Source organism: Saprolegnia parasitica, assembly GCF_000151545.1.
Source record: "Saprolegnia parasitica CBS 223.65 unplaced genomic scaffold supercont2.14, whole genome shotgun sequence".
Lineage (NCBI taxonomy): Eukaryota > Oomycota > Saprolegniomycetes > Saprolegniales > Saprolegniaceae > Saprolegnia > Saprolegnia parasitica.
Window position 1 is genome coordinate 3,984 of NW_012156408.1, and position 24,086 is coordinate 28,069.

The window sequence follows — 24,086 nt, forward strand, 5'->3', positions numbered from 1 at the left end:
GCTACGTGGCGCTGGCGCGTCTGTGGGCTGCTACTCGTCGTTGTGCTGAATGGTGCCCACACTATTTAAGACGAGGTCGTGTGTGAACTGATATCCGGAGTTTGTCCGGATACGGATTCCACGTGCTGGAGTGGCATCGGTCCTCAACGTCGTAGACCCAAGCATCCGCACGCTGCATGAGACTGCAGTGGTCGTTGCAAGCGCTTAGCTGGTGAACCAATGTCTTGAATTGAAGCGATGAGTGACGAAAAAAGGACCAATGCCACACGAGTTTCACCGTCCAAAGTCGACAGGACGCCTAGTTGCGACCGCCCTGCCGTGCGATACGCTGCCGTGCGACCGAGGCCCTCGAGCGCGAATTGCAGAATGAGCAGCGCTTAAGGTTTTTCCGATTCTCTTGTAAAAGCACTGCGTTTCGCCTTTGTCGTGCTCGTCTTTACACTTGTTTTTACACGACTGAACGGTTGCGCGGAAATGGGACCGTTTCCGAGTGCCACGTCATAGAAATCGACTGTTTTCATACGTTGTGAATATCTCATCTCTGGTATACGAGGAAGCATATGTACCATCAGACAAGTGATACTACAAGATATGAACTCGTCGTGATCGCGGAAGAGAAACGCAGGACCGAGCATGGTAAGCTCTAAGCCTCTCGTTGCAATCGCTCCACAGCATGCGATGGTTTTGGACGTACTATTGCCATGAATATCGATACGGTGAAAGGGGCGCTCGTCGTTACTACAAGTCTAGAAGACAAGACCAAGGCGTGCCAATGCGGTCATTTGCTTCTTTTCGTTTGTAGAGCGCTTTGTATCTTCGATCTGGCATTGCGCGCGCTGTACGACTGTAGCGGCAACGTAGCTTGGTCTGCTCTGCTCTCCAAAGCGTATTCTATCAATGTGCCAACTATGGGCGATTCCATTTCAAACGCGATGTTGTCGACAAGTGGCGTCAACGCCTTGCCGTGGCGGCTATAAGGTGGCACTACGATCTTAGTTTGACGGAGTAGTGCCTCTCAGATGGTACTACGATCTTAGTTTGGTATGCATTTTGGATCGCGCCTCGCTACCGCTGTACGCCTAGGACGTGTCGACGCGGTCTCGCTTTTCATGCTGTCCAAAGCGTCCTCTACCACTGTGCCAAGTCTGGGCCATATCGTTTCTGAACGCAAAGTGGTCGACCTGAAGTTGCTTCAAGATGTCGCGCCACTCACTATGGACAAATGCTACAGCCCGAAGCCGGCAGGATCGTCTTTTTGGGACCTACCCAGTGCACCATCGCCCGCGATCAACAGCGCTAGAAACCCTGGTGCCCCGATATGCCGAATTGTACTATTTGCGGCGTCATGTGGGTATTATATATGGCATATGCCATTTTGAAGAAAACACTGCACACAACGGAAAGCTCGACAAGCTCGGTGTGCCACCTGAGAGTATACGAGCGAAATTGGGCATGACTATCAGATGGTGTTTATAGGCAGCTAGAACGCAATTGTTTCTACTCGACGCCTTCGTCGTCGCTGTCGTCTCCGTTGACCTTGAGCTTGGAGAGAACATGGCGGCCGTACTCGGCGAGGAGCTTGCCTTGCTCGGCGCTTGCGCAGTATTCCGTGAGCGTCTAGGGGCGTATCCCTTGAGCACGTATAAGAGCGCACTCTCGGCACCGAGCTCGATGTTGATGTTGGGCTCTTGATGAGCGCAAAAATCGGCGGCACGAGCGTGCCCGAGTGCAGGCGCACATGCTTCGGGACGACCTTGGCCATGCGCTTGACGATGCGCAGAGCCGTGCGGTTGACGACCTTGTTGGCGGTGTCCGAGAACCCCATAGCGAACGCCTGGACAACGTCCACCGACACAAGCGCCGCGTCGACCTTGACCGCGAGGCCAAGCGCTGTGAAGCTCGACGACTTGACGAGCGGGTTCTCGTCGCGGGCGAGCGCCACAAGCGTCGGAATGACCGGCACCGCAAGCGTGGTGGCTACTCACGTTGGCACCGGCAAAAGGTTGAACAAGCCCGATGCTACCAACGCCGCCGAGTGAAGAAGGGTCCAGCTCCTCGATCATCGTGAGACTATGATGTTTTTCGCCGCCGAGCGAGAGCGTGAGGGCAAGGTCGTTGCTCGCGCGCACACGGAGGAGGTCACAGTTCGTGACGAGGTGACCGCGAAGGACGTCTTCCACCGCGAGCACTGCCGATGCCGAGACCTTGGCGCCGACGCGGGTGAGAATCGCAACGAGCGCGTCAAGGTTGGCCTCCAAGATGCCGCCTTCGTCGACGCAACCTTGGCCGTGAGCTCGGCAATGAGCGGGTCGATATGGGGCGAGAACGAGGTGGACAAAGGCCGGGCCACCGCACGCACAGACGCGCTCGCGCCGTGAAGAATGCCGTCTGCAGCCGCGGCAAGAACGGATGAGCGGACCTGTGATATTGGCGAGAACGCTTTGAGGTACGCGGGCGACGCCAGCCGCACAAGTTCGTCGAGGCCAGCCGCAGCGAACTGGCGCGCTTTGGGCGTACCGTTCACGAGTGCGTGCTGGTAGGCCGGCAGGAACGGGTCGAGGCCTTGGGCAGCGCAAGCGCCGGCAAGAAAAAGAGATCTGTGGCACCAACACCGCCCTTGCGATGGCACGCGTCACTGAAATCGAGCTGAGGTTGTTGCAAATAAAGTCGATGCGCTTGGCGAGCTCGTCAGGCCTGGTCGTCGTGTTTAGGCTGCTAAACGCCAAGAAAGCAGCCTCGACAACCGACACGTCGCTGCCGTTGAAGCGCGCGAGGACATACTTGAGAAAGATCGGGACTTGTTCGACGTACGAGACAGTCGCCGACTGGCAAAAGGCTGCGATGAGCCAGCACGCAAGATACCGCGTCTCAGCAATGTCGGCTTCGCAGTACTTGCAAATTTCAGCGGCAAGCCACTGGACATCGGCCGCCTCGACCCTCAACGCAACCGCACGCACCGAGTGCTGGATCGCTGCCACCCTATCGTCGTCCGGGCGGCTCGTGACGACCGAAACGGCGTTGTTAAAGAGCGCTTGAAGGCTGTGGTCGATGTGGTAGTGCAGCACCCGAGACGGACGCAGTGCGCGCGATCGCTTGGACGTTGGACAAGGCCATCGGCGTCGTGAGCAGGCGCGGCACGAGGTACGGAAGCACCTCGCGCGACTTGACCTTGACATTCTGGTGGCCAGCAAGCGCGCGCTCTTGGACGAGGTCGTCCACCGACGTGATACGCTTGAGGAGGCGCGGGATGAGCTCGTCAAACGAGCGGTAGCACATGCTCTAAACGCACCACCGGCCGCGCTGCGGACCTCGGGCGGCGCGTCGCAAAGTGCGTCTTCGACCGCAACGACAAGCGTCTCGACGGAATCGTCGAGTGTGCCTTGGGCGAGCACTGGATGACGACCTCGGCGAGTTCGAGGCAGACGCCTTGACGCATGCCGGCGGGGCTCATCGGGTCGAGGCCCGCGCGCAGGATAAGGACGACCTCGGGTATGACACACTCGCCGAGCTAGCGCACGATTTCGCCGAGTGTGCACGCGACGTTTTGCATCTCGACGCTCTTGCCCGAGAGCGCTTGCACGAGCGTCTCGAGGATCGAGCGCAGCGTCTTGGGCGGGTTGGAGACGACGCTCTTCCACACCTGGAGCGTGCTCTGGCGAACAACGGCCGACGTATCCGAGCGCATCATGCAAAGCGCAGCGAGAACGGCGTCGCGGCGCGGCTTGCTGAGGATCTCGAGCATCGCCTTCTCGCCAGCGGCGCTGCCTGTATCGGCGCCGTCTTCGTCGTTGTTGGCACACATGACAACCATCTGCGTGCCGCTGTCGTGGTACAACAAGTCGCCGAGGAGCGAGATCGACGACTCACGAATGCACCAGTTGTCGTCAAATAGATTCTTCGTGTTGGAAAGCGCGTATGCGTTTACGACAAAAAAGCGCATGGCCACGTCACGTACACCTTCCGACTCATGCGAGAGACCAGACACGATCATCTGGATCGCCTCGGCAAGGTACTTGGAGAAGCCCTTGCCGAGCGCCTTGACAAACAATCCAAGCGCTTTGGACGCGACCTTGCGAACCTCGGGAGCTGCATCTGGAGGATACGGCGCGATCGTGTCGAGGAGATACGGCGTGAGGTCCTTGGCGTCGTTGACCATCGCGCACATGCTGCTGGCAACAATTTTCTCGGAGATGCGGGTGTCGTCAAGACGCGCTAAAGCACGGATATGACGAGCGCAAGCGACGGTGCGTCGATCGAGTGGCCCAGCTTCATCGACTGCAGCGTCTGCCGTCTTGCGGGTCGGGTCCTGGAAGCCGGCGAGCAAAATGAGGCGATTGAGACAATCTAAGGGTTGTGCACGACACGCGCAATGTCAAATGCGCAGCCTCCTTCATGCGCGGGTGTGAATCCGAGAGCGACGCCGTGAGCTTCGAAATGATCTGCGGCGAGCACGAACCAAGCCGTTTCGACGCAGACGACCCGATGACGCCAAATGGCAGTCTGCTTGGTACGCCACGCCGGATCGTCGACTGCGCGCAAGACCGAGGTTAAAATGAACTTGCCACCGTGCGCCGAGAGGATAGAAGTCCTTGGACGTGCCGCTGGCGGCCTCGCGCACGGCCGCGCTCGTGGTCTTGGTGCTGGCTGTCGTGAGCAGGCAGCAGAACGTCATGCGTGAGGTGCTTGAGGTCGTATGGTGCCGCAAGGCGACGCGCGCTCTCCCAACGCAACGCGGCGCGCGCGCACCACCTTCTGCGGCGTTGCTTGTCGCCGTGCTGACCATTTGGAATTTGCACTGGGTTTGGGTATCCGGAAATTTTCCGGATACCTCGAAACGACGCAACGAGTTCGATCCCATCGTCCGCACGCATCGCACAGGCCCGAAGTTGTCGCTGTCGGCGTTTGTCTCGGCGCATCGAACTCATACCTCACAGCGCGCTAACGTGGAAGCAATGTCCTTTCTACCGCTACGACGCCGATGGCTGCGACCCAACACTGGATTGACACCTCCGCGAGCCTCTTTCGCGCCTGTGTACGCTGTACATCTGCGTCAAGTGACCTGCGTCAAGGTACAAGCACCGACGCTCAATGGCTGCGACGCAGTTCAAAATGGTGCTAGTACCACTAATCGTGCTTGGTGAGGCATCGGTTCTCGACGAGAAGCATTCGCACGCTGCATGAAGACGCAGTGATCTTTGCAAGCGCTTAGCTGGTGAACCAATGTCTTGAATTGAAGTAATGCGTGACGAAAGAAGGACCTCGGCCACAGGAGCTTCACCGTTCACAGTCGACAGGACGCCCGCTGGCGACCGCCCTGCCGTGCGACCGAGGCACTGGAGCGCCAATTGCAGATTGAGCACCCCTTAAGGGTTTTCCAATTGTCGCGTAAAAGCACTGCATTTCGCCTTTGTCGTGCTCGTTTTTACACTTGTTTTTACACGACTGAACGTTTGCGCGGAAATGGGACCTTCTCCGAGTGCCATGTCATGGAAATCGAGAGTTTCCACATATTGTGAATATCATATCGCTGGCATATGATGACGCATTATAGCATGGCACACGCTTTACACAAGTGACAATAGACGACATCAAATCGTCGTCAGTGTGGGAAAGGAGCTCACGTCCGACCATTTTGAGTTCCAAGCCTCTCGTCCCAATCCCCCACAGGATATGATGGCTTTGGAAGCATTTGCTTTGGACTTAGTAACTCCAAGAATGTTGCTATGAGTTGCATTCTTGATCGCGTGGAAGGAGAGATCGTCGCTACAACAAGTGTAGAAGACGAAAACCACGACGTGCCAACGTGGTCATTTGCTTCTTAACGTTTTAAGAGCGCTTGGTATCTTCGATCAAGCACTGCGCGCGTTGTAGGACGGCAGCGGCAACGCAGCGCTACTTGCTCTGCTCCTCAAAGTGGCTTCTATCACTGTCCAAATTATGGGCGATTCCATTTTAAACATGATGGTGTCGACAAGCAGCGGCGGCGTCCTGCAGTGGTGCCTCTAAGATGGCACTAGGATCTTAGTTTGTAGTGCATCTTGGATCGTGTCTCGCTGTCACTGTGCGCCTCGCTCGTCGACCCGACCTCGCATTCCGTACACTCCAAAGCGTTCCCTACCAATGTTTCGATGTGCACCCGAGAAAATGCGACCGGGTATGTCCACGCAGATGTTGCATAGCGAGTGCGGCTACTAGACGAAAAGGATGGAGTATTATGTCTAGATATATAATCCACACAACATGCAATCGAGAGACAGTACGAAGAAGTTGGTAGTGATCGGGGATACCTAGCCACGCGGCACGACGAAAGCTTGACCAATAAAAGCACTGTTGGCCAAGAAGCCATTTGACCATTGACGCAGCCTACGCCAGCGTCTTGTACTGGGAGTTTCGCTTGTAGCCACCTACAGCAGAAAGCGGATCGGAGGCAACGTTGGGCAGAAGATCCGCAGCGGGTGAAAGGCTTGTGGCCGGCGGAATGTTGTCGCTGCACCGTCAGCGGTCTCGGTGCTGACTGCCGTGTGCAAGCAGCAGAACGTCGTGTGTGAAGTTCTTAAGGTCGGAAGCATCGGCCTCAATGCCAAGAGACGGTGCGCGCGCTCCGAACACGACGCGGTGCTCGCGCAGCTCCTTCTAGTGCCGGCGCCGACGTTGTCGTGGCTCGTCGCCGTGTCGACCATTTTGGTATTGGCGAGGTGGCAGATAATCTGGGAATTGCTCTTGGTTTTGATATCCGGAACGTGTCCAGATACACCTCAGCTGGACAAGGGTCGCTCTTCCTCGCACACCTCGAGGTGCTCGAGGTCGTCGCTGTCGGCGTTTGTCTCGACTACACAACGCAAAGCGCCAAGATACCCAACGTAAAAGCAATTGTCTTTGCTACCGCTACGGTGCTGATGGCTACGACCGACCAGCTAGCTGGACATGTACTAGTACCATACAAGTAGGCTCCGCGAGCTTCTTCTGTACACCTTCTGTACACCTACGCCAAGGCAATCGCACCGGCGCTCTATGGCTACGACGCTGTTCATAACGCTACTGGTACCACCGGGCGTGGTATCGGGCCTCGATGACGTAGACCGTAGCACTCACATGCTGCATGGGACCGCAGCGGTCCTCATCATTGACAAGCGTATCCCTGGTAAGTCAATGTCCTGCATTAAAGAGATGGGTGACGGAAGAAGGACCTCGGTCACACGAGTTTCACCGTCCACAGTCAACAGGGCGCTCGCTGGTGACCGCCCTGCCGTGCGGCCAAGGATCGAAGAAAATGACATTTGAAAATGAAATCGCACATATTTGCCAGAGTGGTAGACCACACTTTGGAGGGTCCAAAAAACTACGTGACGTCGCTGTGCGAGCGTCTGTAGCGAGAGCAAATGACAGCGACAAACAATATTTTGATATAGTGTGATTTTTCGCTATACCGAAAAAATGTATCATGATACAAGGTCTCATCACGCTGCGGTATCGTGCACACTTTGCCTCCCTCGGCTACATGCAACACGCTCTTTAACATGAACCGAAAGAGACGACGTCCTCGGTTTCCGTGATTTCGACGCATTTTCAACCGAAATAGCATGTCGAATTTCATAAAAACCGACGCTCGGCAGTTCGAGTTTGGTGTGAGCGCCCAAGCAGCGACGGCGACCAACAAACTGGTCGCACACCGGGTCGAGACCCATCGCCAACTGTGGCAGCCAGTTTTACGGTCTTTGGAGCTTTGGAACCCCGCAATATCACGTGAAGTAATTGGGCAATTCTGCCACCACCTCGAAAAATGGAAAATGGATTTACGCGTATTTGCGCTACGTGCAGCGTCGGAAACGACATGTACGTCGTTCAAAAAGGGTGTGGAGATGTATACACGGCCGCTACGTGGCGCTGGCGCGTCTGTGGGCTGCTACTCGTTGTTGTGCTGCATGGCGCTCACACTATTAGAGACGAGTAAGGCAAGCCTTGTGATTGGCTATAAAGAATTAAGAATTAAGTCAATAAAACATCCATGTCACATCGAGTTCCAAACCGATCCGCAAGCACAAGAAGTGGTGTCGACGAGCGCGATCATCGGGAAGGTCCAGCGCGACAGGCGGTTGCACAACGAGGCAGAGCGCGCTGCCTTCCGCGAGAAACACAAGCGGACCTCGACGGCCGCGTCGAGGCCCTGTAGAAGACCAAGCCGGCCATCGACCAATTTGCACCTGAAAAGACCGCGCCGCCGGCAGCATCGTGATCGGCCACGCGTTTCCAACGGCCCACTACAAGTCGCTAGTGATGGAGAGAGGTTCAACGTGCTGATTTGTGGCATCCTTGGGCTCTCGGTGATTTTGCAATGAATTGATTTGAATAAAATGGCATTTTCGAAACCGCGCTCTATGCGCGGAGCCACGACGCTGGGATCATTTCAGTGGCCAAGGACAAGTCTGTCTAGATTATGAAGCCTCAAAGCGCCACGTATTGGCTCGCGTTGAATATCTAGATGTATTGTGTTGGAATAAAGCAGCAATTGTTGGCGAGTTTCAAAACAAATACTTGCAGGCCTTTGATAGCCACGATTGTCGGCACACAGCCTCTCTAGAGCTAGAGAAAGCGCCCCTGAAAATATCTCTGCGATTTGGGGAGATTGCAAAACTTTCGATTTCGGATCGACAAGCCTCACGCCTGCCGTAGCGGTGCATGGCCAAAATGTAAGAAATAGTGGAAAATGCTGGGATTATTTTCAACGGCCCACTACAAGTCGCTAGTGATGGAGAGAGGTTCAACGTGCTGATTTGTGGCATCCTTGGGCACTGGGTGATCTTGCAAGCGTCCCGCTGAGCGAGATCGTTGCCCGCCAGCGCTGGCAGCGCGTGGCCCGAAGAAAGAGACATCGGGAAAACTGTACGGAGCTTGTCGTCAGGGGCCTCACTCACGGCTAAAAGCACCCTGGGCGACTGCAGATGAGCAAGATGAGCCCAGCGCCGCCGCCTGCAAAGCCACATCTCGGCGAGCAAAGGAAGAAGAAGAAGAAGAAGATGGCTACTCTCCACGTACAAGGATAACCCGGAACACTCACATACATATTTTCGCCTGTATCGCATTAGGAGCGCGACGGTAGGTCGTTGTAGTTGTTGCCGGTCACGCGACCCGACGTCGGGGCGCGCGGCTGCTGGATTGTCTTTGCGTTGCGTCGACCAAGGTGGCAGAGCGTCAAGCGACCGATGCTAAATTGGTACCCGGGCGCGAACCGGTCGACGGGGTTCGTGCGGACCAACAGAAGCGCAACAATGCCCACGGCCGCGCCGATGCTGAAGAGCGGCATCGCGGTCCCGTACGCAGCAACAGTCGACTGCGTCTTGATGGCGGCGTCAAAGATAGAGGTGAACCCAAGACCGCCACCAACGCCCGCAATGGAACAGCACGTGAGGATGATACCGTGGAGCGCACCGATGTTGAAGGCGCCAAACATGTCACAGAGGAGGCACGGGATCGTGCCAAAGCCGCCGCCGTAGGTAAAGGTGAGGAGCCACACAAGCGTCTTGAAGAGTCCATAGTTCTTTTGCTCCAGCGTCGACTGCAGTACGAGAGCAATGCCGCCTTGTACCGCCAGAATGAAAAGGAAAATGAGCTTGCGGCCGACCGCGGGGTGCACGTAGCAGCCGCGGATGAGCAGATCCGAGACCATGGGCACGACAAGCCGACCGGCAAAGTTGAAGATGGCGTTGTAGCTGACCATGCGCTCGGCGCGGTTGACGTCGTCGGGTGTGAAGGCCGTGACGTTGGCGCTGAAGAGGTACAAGTCCATGTCCTTGAGGCGCGAGATGATCACGAGGCCAAACGAAATTTCAAGAATAAACATGACCCACAGCAAGGCAAACTCGGGCGACATGACACACGCCGCGAGTGGCAGCTGCTTGATACGTTGAAAGTAAAAGTGCTCCGAGTCGTCCATCTCCAACTCGTGGTAGTATTCGTGCGGATGCGCGATCGTCGTCACTTCGACCATTGGCATCTCCTCCAAGTCTTCCGGCACGAACAAAATGACGTTGCCGTTGGACGCGCGGCGCGGCTGCCGGACCGTCTCGTTTGCCTCGGCCACCCTTTGGACGCTGGCTTGGTGAATGCAATGCATGTCCTTCCCGTGCACGGTGAAGCCCGGCGGTGGCGTCCGCATCACGATCGCACAGGCGTACAGGATGAGGCTTATGCCTGCCCCACACGTCACGAACGAGAGGTACACGGGTGTCCTATACCCCATCATCATGATCGTCATCGGTATATTGCATGCGAAAATAGAGGAAGAATTAGGGTACCTCCACACCTTGATCGGGTACGGGAAGAGGAGTGCCCAAAGCACGGGCCCGGCGCCAAAGCCGCAGGTGGCAAAGCCGCTGGCCGTGCCACGCAAATCGGGAAACCATTTCTATCCACATCCAAATTGATATGTTGATACAATTGACGTCGAGGTGGTGTACCTGGAGTGTGGAAACCGGCGAGATGTAGCAAATGCCAATGCCTGACCCCACGACGCCGCCGTAGGCCACGTAGACGAGCGCCATGCTCTTGTAGTAGATGCCGAGGCCAGCGCCAATGTGTCCGATCAAGAAGAGCGTCGCACCGACCGCGATCGCGAACCGGGGCCCCGTGCGCTCGAGCCACGGACCAAGAAACGCAGCCGAGAGACCGAGAGAGCCCATCGCAAGGTAGAAGGTGACGACCGCTTGGCCAGCTCTCGGGTCGCCAAAGATGTAGTTGTCAATGTACGCATTGTAGACCGACCACGCGTAGAGCGACCCAACGCAAAACTGCGAGACAAAGGCCGCGGCGAGGAGGTGCCAACGGCTAAAGCGCACGTACGTGGCGACGTGGTAGGTGTCGCAGGCAAACGGCGATGGAACGCAGAAAAGGAACGCCTCGGCGTCAATCTGCCGCGGCGACTTTGGCAAATTCTCGACGCTCCAGTGCGACTGCAGCAGTGCAGACAAGCCCATGACGCGGTGACTTGGAAAGTGAGGTATATTTTTGAAGCACGACCAGATCGACACGTGTGCAAGAACCTTCTTTGTTGACCTCCTCCTACATTGTACTACGAATGGCGAAAGGCGGACTCTAAAGATACGGCTGCTTGCTTGAGTCTGGACTTGGTGGGACCCAGGTACCACCCTTTCGTTTTGAAACGAGATGTTGAACCAAACTACCGTACTCGACGCCCAAGACAGCGTCCAACATGCACCAAGCCACGTTCCGCTACCTCTGGCCCGTGCTCTGCGCCTGCGTCTGGTTCAATATCTGGCGAGTCTATAACGATCGCGTCTTTCGCGCCGACCTACCGCTGCCAAGTCCATGGACGATTGCCGCCAAGAGGGCGCGTGTCGCTCAACTGCACTTGCACCACAGCGTCGTACAAGAGCCCGAGCAGCCTGCTCGTCGTCGGCTTCTCCGGCTCCTCGCCCAACACGAGTGGCCCCGACGTTACTTGTCCTGCGGATCGCGCTCCTGCCTTCGCCCGCCTAAATCAAGTTCCTCTACCGAGTGTACACAACTCCTAACCTCCTACACTTTTATTTAGCATAGTTTATCTATTGTAATAGACGATCCACTTCAACATCAACTACCAGTACCGTGATCTGGACGCTCGTGATTTTTCCGGATATACGCGCATTCGATTGGTCGGTGGAGGTTGAACCTGACGTGCACATCATGTGATGATCAACTGAGCGATGACAGCCATCGACGCGACCCTCGGTGATCAATACCCACACGAGCGACGCTTACTGATCTTCTTGGCACCGGCGGGACACCCTTGACCGATACGTCCAGCGGCTCGGATCCGTCGATCGTGTGGTTAGTCTGTATGTCATGGTTGCGCGAGCTAGTGGTCCGGGGATGCCAATGACAGGGATATTGTGGTCAATTGCTAGAGAGCTCTCGCAAGGCTACAGTAGTGCCCACCGTCGCCAGAGATCGCCAAGAATCTAGTACCCGGTTCGTCACTAACGTTACTCCACTTCAATGTGGGAGGGACCAGCTTTCGGGAAAGCAAGTCCTTGAGGTAGCTTCGATGCGCTGTCGTCGCTGAAGTGATCGCGATGGGATTTGATGACTGGCGCGATAGCTTGGCGTGGTAAGCTGGCGTGTTACGTGCAGATTCGCCCAGCTGTTTGGTCATCCTATCCGGTTCACGTTTATCCGGAAAATTCGAGCGCGACCAGGTGTCGTTGAGAAGCGTCGCCTTCGTCCGAGGTTGCTACAACAATTTGTATTACCTAAACCGTGTGTGACGCAGCTCATCTTCTCGCACGCGCCGACGCTGCTTAGCACTATACTAGTACTAGTACTAGCATGTCTTCGGCGGGCTCACATCAGTCGACGCCATCGATCGAGGTGGTACAGTAGCTTCGCTCGTATTTGACTACCGTGCGAATGACTTGCCTTTTGTCCAGCTTCATTTCAATCGTACTTGAATACCGTACTAGCCTTTCATCCAGCTTGATTTCGATCGTCCTCATAACACATACTCCCCATGGCCCAACAGAGTCATCGCCAAGGGCAAGCGTCGTGGTTCGACAACTCTGACATCTTGATTATGGTTGTCCAGTGCACGGCGGAGCCGCGTGGCGTTCTCTCACGTCTTCAAGTGCTGTCACGCGCGTGCTCACGCCGGCGCAAACAGCGCTTCGACAGATCTTGTCCAAAAGCAAGCACAAACAGTGGCCTTAGTATTGGTATATGCCGTAAATAACCACAAATAGACACATTTAGACGCCGCACGCCCGCGGCGTCGAGAGAGTGAGCACAATTCATGATTAAAACGAAAGCGCTCATACTTCGCATGGTAATAGAACATACTTCGGAGAGTACGAAACGTTATGTGGTGTCAGAGCTTCTCCACCCGTCCGCGCTATCTCTATCTGGCTCTTTAAAATTTCAAAAATTTACCGGGGAAACGCCCCACCGGTCCCTGTAAATCGCCCTGTATCTGTATAATTTTTACAGGGGAGCAAAAATTGGCCGAGGTCCCTGCAAATTGGAGCGCGATGCGGGGCTCGCGGCCACTCTGGCTTTTTACCCTGTAAAACTCTAAAGTACTTGCTGTTTGTATACTAGTCAAAAATAAATATAAAATCGAATTTCTAGACGAAGTTCGTAGTTATCGACGCCATACATTTCGCGACTCCCTGCATCTTTTTACAGGGCGACCGGTGGGGCATTTTTTTTTAGCGCGCTGTATCCGGCGATACAGTATGAAATCCCACCGTAAAAAGCCAGAGCCAGAGAAGGATACGGGGTACCGGTGGAGATGCTCTCACCGTTCGAGCTACGTAGCGAGAGTTATTGGCTTATGAACCATAAACGTTGCAGCGTTACGATATTTGGCTCACGGACGAAAGGAAGAAAGAGAAAAAAGAGGGAAGGAAGCAGCGAGAACGCTGGGAAAGCAGCGTGCCTGTCTATGTCATTCACTCGAAGACAACACGCGTCCGTGCTCCGTCTGGGCTTCCAGGAAGTGCTCCTTGGAAGCATTAGACTTGATGTTTGTATTGGAGGTGCCATACTTGAGCCAAAAAAACGATTTACGGTCCACGCGACTAGCATTTTGACCAATCAAATGCATTTTGGATCCTGATTGGCTCTGTTACGAAGCTCCGTCGATTGGATTGGCCCCGATAGATAAAAAGAAACATAGAGCACTTAGTATCGCGCTGACAAACCCCATGGACGACCAGTAAGCTCCGACGCCAACCTCGCCCGCGCCGACCTCGCCCGCGCCAACCTCGCATGTGCCTACCAAGCCCGCGAGTACCGAGCCCGCGCCCACAGGCTCAACACTCGTCGCCTACAGGGCTTTGTGATGTGGCTCCCATCCAGCTCGTTCAGCCCATCGTTGTCAACCGTGCAACGACGCGCGAAGTTGTAGTTGCCGCGCCATCGGCAAAGCCTCCTGCAGAGGAGCGGGCGAAGCGCGCGCGCCGATAGCGGCGATGCCCGAGCTGCAAGAAGCCAACCGACCATCACCCGCAGGACCCTTCCAAGCTTGCCGAAGCATGCGAGGTCGGTGTTTAGGCAAGACACCGACGCGCCCTGCACAAGAAGCATCGCCGCACGTGTGATGCGTCGTGCGCCCACGTCATCATCACCAGGAATGGTGGGCAGTCGGACCTCGAGTCCTGCGAAGAACGGTGGGCCTTGCTGTCGCACGCGCAACAGATCCAAGCGCTCGAGGAGGCCCGGAACTGTTTCGGCGTAAATTGAATAGATGTCCTGCATTGTGTGACGTCGGTGTCGCCTGGCATGCTTCCTACACAGCCCCGATTGCCGGAGCTCCGCTCCTTATATCGCCCGCAGCTATCCGCGTTCGTATCGCAGCTTCACTTAACACTATTTACGTTGCCCAATTGCCTTTGGTGATTTCTGGTATTGCTTTTGGTTTTAGCCAATCAAACACTGTGATAGATAAAAAAATTGCAACGGGAGTCTAAGGTTCGCCGAGTTATTGACGATATATGGTGCATACTATTAAAAACTATTATTTTCTAATATAGTGTATGGATTCAAATCGTGTATTAAAACGCTAGAGGCGCCGTAGCGGACTCTAGAGCCACCATCATCAATGTAATATGCTCTCCGATACCATATAAGAGAGATAGCGCACTCGGAGTTTGCGAAAATTCAACATTTTTACTGGAATTTATATGTACAAGTCGGCGAAAGACGACGCTCGGCAGTACGACTTTGCTGTGAGAGCCCAAGCGCCTACCACGTCACAAACGCAAGTCGCTGGGCCAGTCCATATACATAGCCAACTGTGGCTGCCCGCGTCGGAGTTTGTCGAGTTTTCGAACTGCGCGAAAACACGTTGTGCACCGGGGCGTATATTTGACCACCTCGAAGAATCAACGTTTGAATTCGCATGCCTGGGCTGCGTTCGGTGTCCAAACCTTCTTCTCCATGATACAAGAATGCTATAGAACGACAGGAACCGGTGCGGCCTCGCGTTAACGCGTCTGTGTGGCGTCGATCGTGGTTGCGCTGGTGATGCTCACACCATTTAAGATATATCAACTTGAAATACTGTTTCTCTGGATACGTGCTGGTCGGTTGGCCATTCCACACGAATCCTTACGTAACGCGCATTGTGTAGTGATATTGAGTACCGGTAGAAGAGCCACTATGTATCGGGCTCGCCGCACCCCTTCAATGTTGCCCCAGCGGGTGGAATCCGTGTCGACCAATAGGTCGCTCTCTACGCCGCTGGCGCACCTAGAAGTCGCACCACCGGTATGGACAAAAGGTCAAGCTCGAAGGCCGCAGCATCGTCTAGTGGCGCGCACCGGATATCCAGATAATGAGGCTAACAACACGCAGCGTTGCGAGTAATTGCGTCGATGGCCATTTCAACTTGCTTGGGGAAAGGCAGTCGCCGTGTATTCACCTTGTCGGGTGGTCGAGAGGTGGGCTTAAGACGATGGAATCCAAACGGCAACTGACGCTCCATCTATACTGCATGGTCTCGCCGTTCTGCCTGGGACCGGGCGTCGAGTCTTGATGACATGAACGACAACTGAATATGACATGGGTTATCGAGTGGTGTTTACAGGCAGCTACGCATATCTGTCTCTACTTCGCGCCTTCGTCATCGCTGTCGTCCTCGTTGACCTTGAGCTTGGAGAGCACACGGCGACCGTACTCGGCGAGGAGCTTGCCTTGCTCGGCGCTCGCACAATACTCGACAAGCGTCTCGGGACGCGTCGCGACCTCGAGCACGTACAAGAGCGCGCGCTCGGCGCCGAGCTTGATGTTGATGTTGGGGCTCTTGATGAGCGCAAAAATCGGCGGCACGAGCGCAGCCAGGTGCTGGCGCACACGCTTCGGGGCGACCTTGGCCATGCGCTTGACGACGCGCAGCGCCGTACGGTTGACATCCTTGTTGACAGCGTCCGTGAGGCCCACAACGAGCGCCTGGACAACGTCCGCCGACACAAGCGCCGCGTCGACCTTGACCGCAAGACCAAGCGCCGTGAGGCTCGACGACTTGACGAGCGGGTTCTCGTCACGGGCGAGCGCCACGAGCGTCGGGACGACCGGCGCCGCAAGCGTGTTGGCAACCCACGTCGGCACCGGCGAAAGGCTGAGCAAGCCTGACGCAACCAGCGCCGACGAGTGGCGAAGCGTCCAGAGCTCCGTCGACGGTTGCACGAGCTCCTCGACCATCGCGACACCGTGTTCTTCGCTGCCGAGCGAGAGCGCGAGGGCAAGGCCGTTGCTCGCACGCACACGGAGGAGGTCGTCGTCCGTGATGAGAAGGCCGCGAAGGGCGTCCTCCACCGCGAGCACAGCCGACGCCGAGACCTTGGCGCCGACGCGGGTGAGGATCGCAACGAGCGCGTCGAGGTTGGCCTCCTGGACGCCGCCCGTCGTCGAAGCAACCTTGTCCGTGAGCTCGGCAATGAGCGGGTCAATGCGCGGCGAGAGAGCAACGAGGTGGACGAGGGCCGAGCCACCGCACGCGCGCACGGACGCGCTCGTATCGTTGAGCGCCTTGACAAACGTCGTCTGGAGCTGCGGCAAGAACGGCTTCAGCGCGACACCGCCCTTGACGAGCAAAATTTCGAGCGTCGAGAGGATCGCAGCCTTGACGTGGCCCGGGAAGCGGTCGCCAGCGATACGGATGAGCGGGCCCGTGATCTTGATAAGGACGCTCTTGAGGCACGCGGGCGACGCCAGCTGCACAAGCTCGCCGAGACCTGCCGCAGCGCTTTGGCGCGCTTCGGGTGTACCGTTCATGAGCGCGTGCTGGTACGCCGGCAGGAACGGGTCGAGGCCCTTGGGCAGCGCAAGCGCCGGCAAGATGAAAAGGCCCGTGGCACCAACACCGCCCTTGCGATGGCGCGCGTCACTGACAATCGAGCTGAGGTTGTTGCGGATAAAGTCGATGTGCTTGGCGAGCTCATCGGGCCGGATCGTCGTGTTGAGGCTGCTGAACGCCAAGAGCGCGGCCTCGACGACCGAGGCATCGCTGTCGTTGAAGCGCGCGAGGACGTACTTGAGGAAGATCGGGACTTGTTCGTCGTACGAGACGGTCGCCGACTGGCAAAAGGCGGCAATGAGCCAGCACGCAAGGTACCGCGTCTCAGCAATGTCGGCCTCGCAGTACTTGCAAATCTCGGCCGCGAGCCACTGGACGCCAGCGGCCTCGACACTCAGCGCGACCGCACGCACCGAGTGCTGGATCGCTGCCGCCATCTCGTCGTTCGGGCGGCTCGTGACGACGGAAACGTATTCGTTGAAGAGCACCTGGAGAATGCGATCCATGTGGTAGTGCAGCACCGCACCCGAGACCGACGCAATGTGCGCGATCGCTTGGACGTTGGACAAGGCCATCGGCGTCGTAAGAAGGCGCGGCACGAGGTACGGAAGCACCTCACGCGACTTGACCTTGAGCACTTCCTGGAGACCAGCAAGCGCGCGCTCCTGGACGAGGTCGTCCACCGACGTAATGCGCTTGAGGAGACGCGGGATGAGTTCGTCAATCGAGCGGTAGCCCATGCTCTTGTGGAAGACATCGAACGCACCACCGGCCGCGCGGCGGACCTCGGGCAGCGCGTCACAAAGTGCGTCTTCGAGTGCAACAACAAGCGTCTCGACGAAATCTTCGAGCTGCTTCTTGGGCGAGCACTGGATGACCTCGGCGAGGCCGAGGCAGACGCCCTGGCGCATGCCGGCGGGGTTCATCGGGTCGAGGCCCGCGCGCAGGATCGGGACGACCTCGGGCATGACACGCTCGCCAAGCTTGCGCACGATTTCGCCGAGCGTGCGACCAGCGACGGTCTGCTTCTCGACGTTCTTGCCCGAGAGCGCTTGCACGATGAGGAGCATGAGCGTCTCGAGGATCGAGCGCAGCGTCTTGGGTGTGTTGGAGACGACGCTCTTCCACACCTGGAGGGCGCTCTGGCGCACGACGGCCGACGTATCCGAGCGCACCATGTAAAGCGCAGCGAGGACCGCGTCCCGGCGCGGCTTGCTGAGGATCTTGAGCATCGCCTTCTCGCCAGCGGCGCTGCCTGCATCGGCGCCATCGTCGTCGTCGTTGGCCGACATGACGACCGCCTTCGTGCCACTGACGCGGTACAACAAGTCGCCGAGGAGCGAGATCGACGACTGACGAATGCGCCAGTTGTCGTCAAAGATACCAGCCTCAAGCGCAGGCAAAATGTCCTTCGTGTTGGAAAGCGCGTGGGCGTTGACGACAATCGAACCTGCGTGCATCGCTACGTCGCGGACACCTTCCGACTCGTCCGAGAGACCCGACACAATCATCGGGAGCGCCTTGCCAAGGTACTTGGAGAAGCCCTTGCCAAGCGCCGGCGGGAGGAACGCCAGCACCCAGAGGACACCTTCGCGGACCGCGGCCTTGGGGTGGCGCGCGATCGGAAGGATTTCGTCGCGCAGACCATGGTCGAGCGCATCCGGGCCAAGGTTGACGAGCACCTCGCAGAGACCCTGGGCCGAACCCGACCGCTCGACAGACGACGATTCCGACTTGATGGCTTGCAGCAGCGACGGCACGAGGTGCGGGAAGTGGCTCTGACCGAGGCCCTTGACGAGCATACCAAGCGCCTTGGACGCGACCGTGCGGACCTCGGGAATCGGGTCGAGCAGCTGCGTCTGGAGGCAGGGTGCGATCGTGTCGAGGTACGGCGCGAGGTCCTTGGCGTCGTTGACCATCGAGCACATGTTGCCAACGATGAGCGCAGCCTTCTTCTTCGTCTCCGAGACGCGGTCCGTCAAGCCGCGCTGGAGCACGGGCATCACAAGCGCAAGCGACGGCGCGTCGATCGAGTGCACAAACTTCATCGACTGGAGCGCCTGCATCGCGTCCGTCGTCTTGCGGTTCGGGTCCTGCAAACCGGCGAGCAAAATGGAGGCGATCGAGGCAATTTCGGGGTTGCGCACGACATGCGCAATGTCAATGAGCGCCGCGTGGCCAGCCTCCTTGACACGCGGGTGCGAGTCCGAGAGCGACGCCGTGAGCTTCGGGATGATCTGCGGCAAGCACGAACCCAGCGGCTTGGGCGCGCACGACGCCATGGCGCCGAGAAGCTGGATGGCAGCCTGCTTGGTTCGCCACGCCGGATCGTCGACAGCGCGCAAGATCGAAGGCAGAATGAGCTTGACGCCGTGCGCCGAGAGGTTGCGCATGATACCCTTGGACGTGCCGCTCGCGGCCTCGCGCACGGCCGCACTCGTGTCCGCAAACGACTTGAGGAGGATCGGAAGGATCACAATCACATACGGCTCAAAGAGGAAGCCGAGGCGCTCGCAGAGGCACTCCATGACGGACAAGGCGCCTTGGCGAGCGTTCGGGTTGGAGATCTTCATCGCTTCTTCGAGGCGCGGAATGACCAGATGCTGCTTGAGCGCGGCGATACCAAGGCCCTTGACAACGGCCGAAACACCGAACGCGGCACCCATGCGGTCACCAAACGTCTCGCCCGTCGTCGCCTTCGTGAGAAGGTCGTCAAGGATCAACGGACTTTCGTCCTTGACCGCGAGCATGAGCGGCGACAAGCACGTCGCAATCGCGCGCTGGACGGCCTCGGACGGGATCGAGAGCGACGCGAGCAGCTGGTGCACGATCGACGAGACCTTCGGGTCGGCCTTGTCCATGTGCTTGGCGAGCGACCCGAGGCAGACGACGACGCCTTCGCGCTTGTGGTCGTACGCCTCGAGCTCCTTGGGCGACGCATTCGCCGCCGGCACTTCAATGCGCGCTTCGAGGAGCGTGAGAAGGCCGTTGGTGTACACAGCACCGTACGAGTCCATCATCTGGACACCGGCCTTGCGCATGGACGCGCGGACGCTGTGGTGCATGTCGCCGAGGCCAAACGAGAGGATGAACTGGACGCAGCTCATGACGTGCTCGCGCGAGAGGATCTCTGTCTTGGCGCAGTGCTCCATGCACGCACCGGCGCCGAGGCGCGGCAAAACCGTCGACATGCTTTCGTCCGCCTCCATGTCGTTGTGGCGGCGCACGACAGGGGCGCCAAACGCATCAAGCGTGGCCTCGGCGTCGCCCTTGGCCGGGACGTGCTGCAAGAAGGCCGACTGGATGCCCTTAAGCGTCGGCGCGATCGTGTCGGGAAACTGCTTCATGCCAGTGGCCAACGCCGCAGCGGCCGCGTCGCGGACGTTGGCGTGCGCATGGCGAAGCAGCGGCAACAGGATGGGTCCCATGACCGTTTCCTTGGTGAGCGCTGCGTCTGAGAGCGGCCAAATGGCTTCGGCCAGCGTCTTGTTCTCTGCGTCGTTGTCAAAACGAGCGACAAACAGAATCGTCGAGAGCATCGGCGTCGACGCAATCAACGTCGCCTTGGCGTTCTCGGCGTCCTCGTCCTCATCTTCGTCGTCGTCGTATTGCGCTTCGACCATGGCGAGCGTCGCCTTGAGGCACGCACGGCGAGCCTGCACAAGCGTCGAGAGCAAGCCGTGGTCGCCGACGATCGGTGCCCACTCGTCCAACGACAAGGGTGCGCCGGCGCAGATCTGCTGCAAGACAACGTCCGGCGAGAGGTTCTCCGACGCCGGGATCTCTTCCTTGATGTCGTGCTCGATCCACGCGAGCGTGACCGCAAGCATGCTCTTGCGCAGCAAGCGCTGGGCCGCCATGTCGCCGACCTCGAGCTCCTCTTCCTGGCTGATCATCTTGGCGTGAACAGCAAAGAGCGGCAGCACAAACTGCCGGCACGCCATCGAATACTCCAAGAACGTCCGGAGGATCGGGAACACCATGTGCAGCGTCGACGGCGTCAGCAAATGGTACTCGTCCGCCAAGTCGACTTCGTCCTCGGATTCGAGCACCGAGCCAAAGACGTTGGTCGAGAGCAAGCCAAAGAGGCGCTCAAAGAGCGGCATGTTTTCGTTGAGCTGGTTGGCCGTCTCGGGCGTGATACCGTGCGCAATGTGCAAGGCCGACGCGAGTTCGGACGCGTGCGCGCGGAGGTTCATGGGCATGACGCACTTGCCGAGGTGCGTGAGGCCGCGGAAAGCAAAGTCCGCAAACATTGGGCTCGGCAGCAGCGCCAGGATCGGCGCCACCAAGTGCGGCAGCGCAGGCTGGAACGCCTCGGGTGTTGTGCGCGCGACAAACGCGAGGAGCTCGTCCGTGCACGCGACGAGGTGCTTGGCCTCGCGCAAGCGGCCGCGCAGCTCCTTTTGCTGCTGAAGCGTCTCGAGCTCTTCCTTGGTGTACTTGACCTTCTTGGCCGTCGCGTTCGGGTCGGCGGCCCGCTTCCGCGCGAGCTCTTCGCGGACCTGCGCTTCCCAGCGCTCGTCCTCGGTGCCGCGGCCGCGGTGACGAGGCACGTCGTCGGCCTTCTTCTTGGCCTTCGTGTACAGCGTGTCGTCCGGCGTGCAGTAGATGTCGACGTCGTCGTCAGAGACGTTGGCAATCGCAGGGGTCTCGAGCATCGTGGCCACGTGCGACTGGATGAGGTTGCTCAAGACGAGCGCCTCGCCCATGCCGTTGCCAGCAAACTCAAGAAGCGTCACAAGGGCGCGCTGGGCGCTCACACGCTCGAGGCGCGACGCAGCGTAGAGCTTGGACTGCAGGTACGCGACCGTCGCGTCCGTAAGACCCGGCACCGAGTAAAAGAGGTCGTCGACGTGGTCGTGCACCGTCGGCACCATCTCATCCTCGTCATCCTCGTCGTCCTCGTCCTCGTCGCTTTGGTCCTTGGGCGCCTTGGCGGCCGGCGGCGCGAGGTCGTCTTCCGAGACGAAGCGGGCCTTGAGGCGCGTCCACTCGCTCGCAAATGCGTCCTTGCGCGCGCCGTGCACGACGAGCGGGTGGTGGGCGAGAACGAGAAGGCGCGGGAAGAGTGCGACAATCTCCGACTCGTGCGTCGCCGGCAGGAGGCGCGCTGGCACGATCGCGCGCAGGTTGCGGCGAAGGATACCCGCGAGCGACGACTGCGTCGACGGCGCGTTGTAGACGGTCGCGTCGGCGTCGTCGGTCGCGTGCTTGGCCGACCACGGCGTCAGCGTCAAAAGCGCCTGCGCAAACGCCTCCAGAAGCGGCAGCGCCGTCCAGAGCTGGTCCGCGACGAGCGCACGCACATGCTTCTCGCAGTGGTCACGCACGCTGGCGACGCGGTGGTGCAAAAGACCCACGAGCAGCGACATGCTCGAAATCTCGTCCGATTGTGGCACCTATGGACGGCGTGAGATGGTACTGTGGAAAGAAAATCGGTACCTCGCGCCAGACGCGAACGAGCGCCTCGCCTACAGCTTTAAGGGCCGTCTCTTCGGGCGACTCAAGGCTCGCACCGAGCTGCAGCTGGTGGCCGAGGAGCACCACCGACGTCTTGAAGAACGTGGTCGGCGACAAGATCGCGTTCACGTCGTGGACCTCGGGCGCGGACAGGCCAACGTTGGTGAGCGCCACGAGCGCCAGAACACCGTCGAGGTGCGCGACATTCGGCTTCTTCTGCGCTTCGGCGACGACGCTGGCGAGGCGCGGCGCAAGCGGCGCGAGGATCTCGGGGTGCGTGCGCGACACGACGACGAGCGACCGCGCGTATGCCACGACGACGGCCTCCGTCTTGCTCGCGAGGCCTGCCTCGAAGAGCTTTTGGATCTCGGGCGAGAGGGCCGCCGTCGACGGCGTGTGCAGCGAGAGCCACTGGCCGAGCGTCCAGAGCGCCGTGTTGCGCACGACGTCGTTGGCTTCCTTGGCGATGGCCTTGGGCAGGGCGGGGAGCACGAGGTCCGACGCGAGTGCGCGGGCGGCCGTGGACCCGAGCGTCTTGCCGACGGCCGAGGCGACATGCAAAAGGCTCTGGAAGACCGCGTCGCGCATGTAAAACTGCGCCAAGAGGCCAAACTTGCCGTCGAGGAGGCCCACGAGGTCCGTGACGATGGACGTGACGGCCGCTGCGTCACTGCAGCGCGCAATAACGGCCGCGAGCAGCTGGATGCACGCTTCACGCACGTCGTCCTTGACCGACTTGAGCTTGGCGGGAAAGAGCGCGCCAAAGATCGGAGCGACGTACGCGCTGAGGTCGATCTTGGCCGGCAGCGCGCGGACAACGGCCACGGTCGCGTCCAAAAGTGAGTCCGGGGACCGCTTGAGCATGCGCGAGAGCACGGGCGAGATCGTCGCTTCAAAGTCGTGGGCCGTCAGCGTCGCCGTCAGCGCCGTGTACGCGTCGAGGTCGGCGTGCGTCGGGCGGACCTTGGCTTCGAGCGCCTGGTGGACGTAGCTGCCGAGCCAGAGCGCGCGCTCGTCAGCCGAAAACGTCGGCAGAAAGGCCTAGACACGCTTAGCACGAAGAGGAGGGGCGGGCGATCGCTACCTTGAGGAGAAGACGCGCGAGGAGGAACTTGGCGTCGCCCGTCGTCGCTGTCGCGAGGGCAACGTACGCGGCGCGGATCTCGGGGCGGGTCTTGCAGAGCGGCACGATGGCCTTGTGCAGCGCCGCGTGCGTCTCGGGGAACGCGCGGTTGGCTTCGAGGACGATGCACTGCGCCTGGACGAGGCTGTTGAGGCCGGCTGTGTCAAAGGTCGGGGCCGCGAGCACGAGAGCGACCATGCGCACAAGCGTTGTCCGGGCCGTCGGGAAAAGGTGCACGAAGCTCTTGGCACGGGCAACGACGCGCTCGGCGAACGCCGTCGCAAAGCTATCGTCGGCAGCGACGAACATGCCGAGGAGATCGAGGACGTGCTTGGCGCTCATTCGATGCTGGCAGCGAGACACGGTGCTCAGGAGCTGATTGGCCGTCTTCTTGACCGTCGGCGCGACTTGAAAGCTCTCGACGCACGAGGCCTAAGGGGCAGCATGAGCAAGAGCATGGCGAGGTAGACGTACCATGTGGGCGGGGATCGTCGAGGCTGACGGGCGGTAGCAGATCTCATCGAGCAGCTTCTCAAAGACGCTCGCATCGTCGTCCATGGGGATGCTCATCGTCACCAACCGCAATTTGATTGATCGAGTCGAAAGCAGTGGTAAGCAACTGGGCGCCTCTGTCTAGGCTAATGCCTGATTTTATCCCTGAGACAAGGCAATATCCTTCCGGTTTACGGATCGTAAGGCGAAAAAGCGAATGAG

The 24,086-nt window shown here is 58.6% G+C and overlaps 2 protein-coding genes across 2 annotated transcripts; both read right to left on the reverse strand.

The window, feature by feature from the left end:
* Positions 1 to 1,497: 1,497 nt before the first annotated feature.
* Positions 1,498 to 4,165, reverse strand: SPRG_04987 (hypothetical protein; the record flags this gene model as incomplete). Its single annotated transcript, XM_012343501.1, has 7 exons — positions 1,498 to 1,617; positions 1,655 to 1,977; positions 2,024 to 3,031; positions 3,066 to 3,279; positions 3,309 to 3,356; positions 3,404 to 3,508; positions 3,557 to 4,165. 7 exons carry the CDS (start codon positions 4,163 to 4,165, stop codon positions 1,498 to 1,500), a joined length of 2,427 nt encoding a protein of 808 aa, XP_012198891.1.
* An 11,432-nt stretch (positions 4,166 to 15,597) lies between these two features.
* SPRG_22144 (hypothetical protein) lies at positions 15,598 to 23,930 on the reverse strand (the record flags this gene model as incomplete). Its single annotated transcript, XM_012343705.1, has 4 exons — positions 15,598 to 22,188; positions 22,232 to 23,290; positions 23,334 to 23,804; positions 23,847 to 23,930. 4 exons carry the CDS (start codon positions 23,928 to 23,930, stop codon positions 15,598 to 15,600), a joined length of 8,205 nt encoding a protein of 2,734 aa, XP_012199095.1.
* Between the last annotated feature and the right edge of the window lie 156 nt (positions 23,931 to 24,086).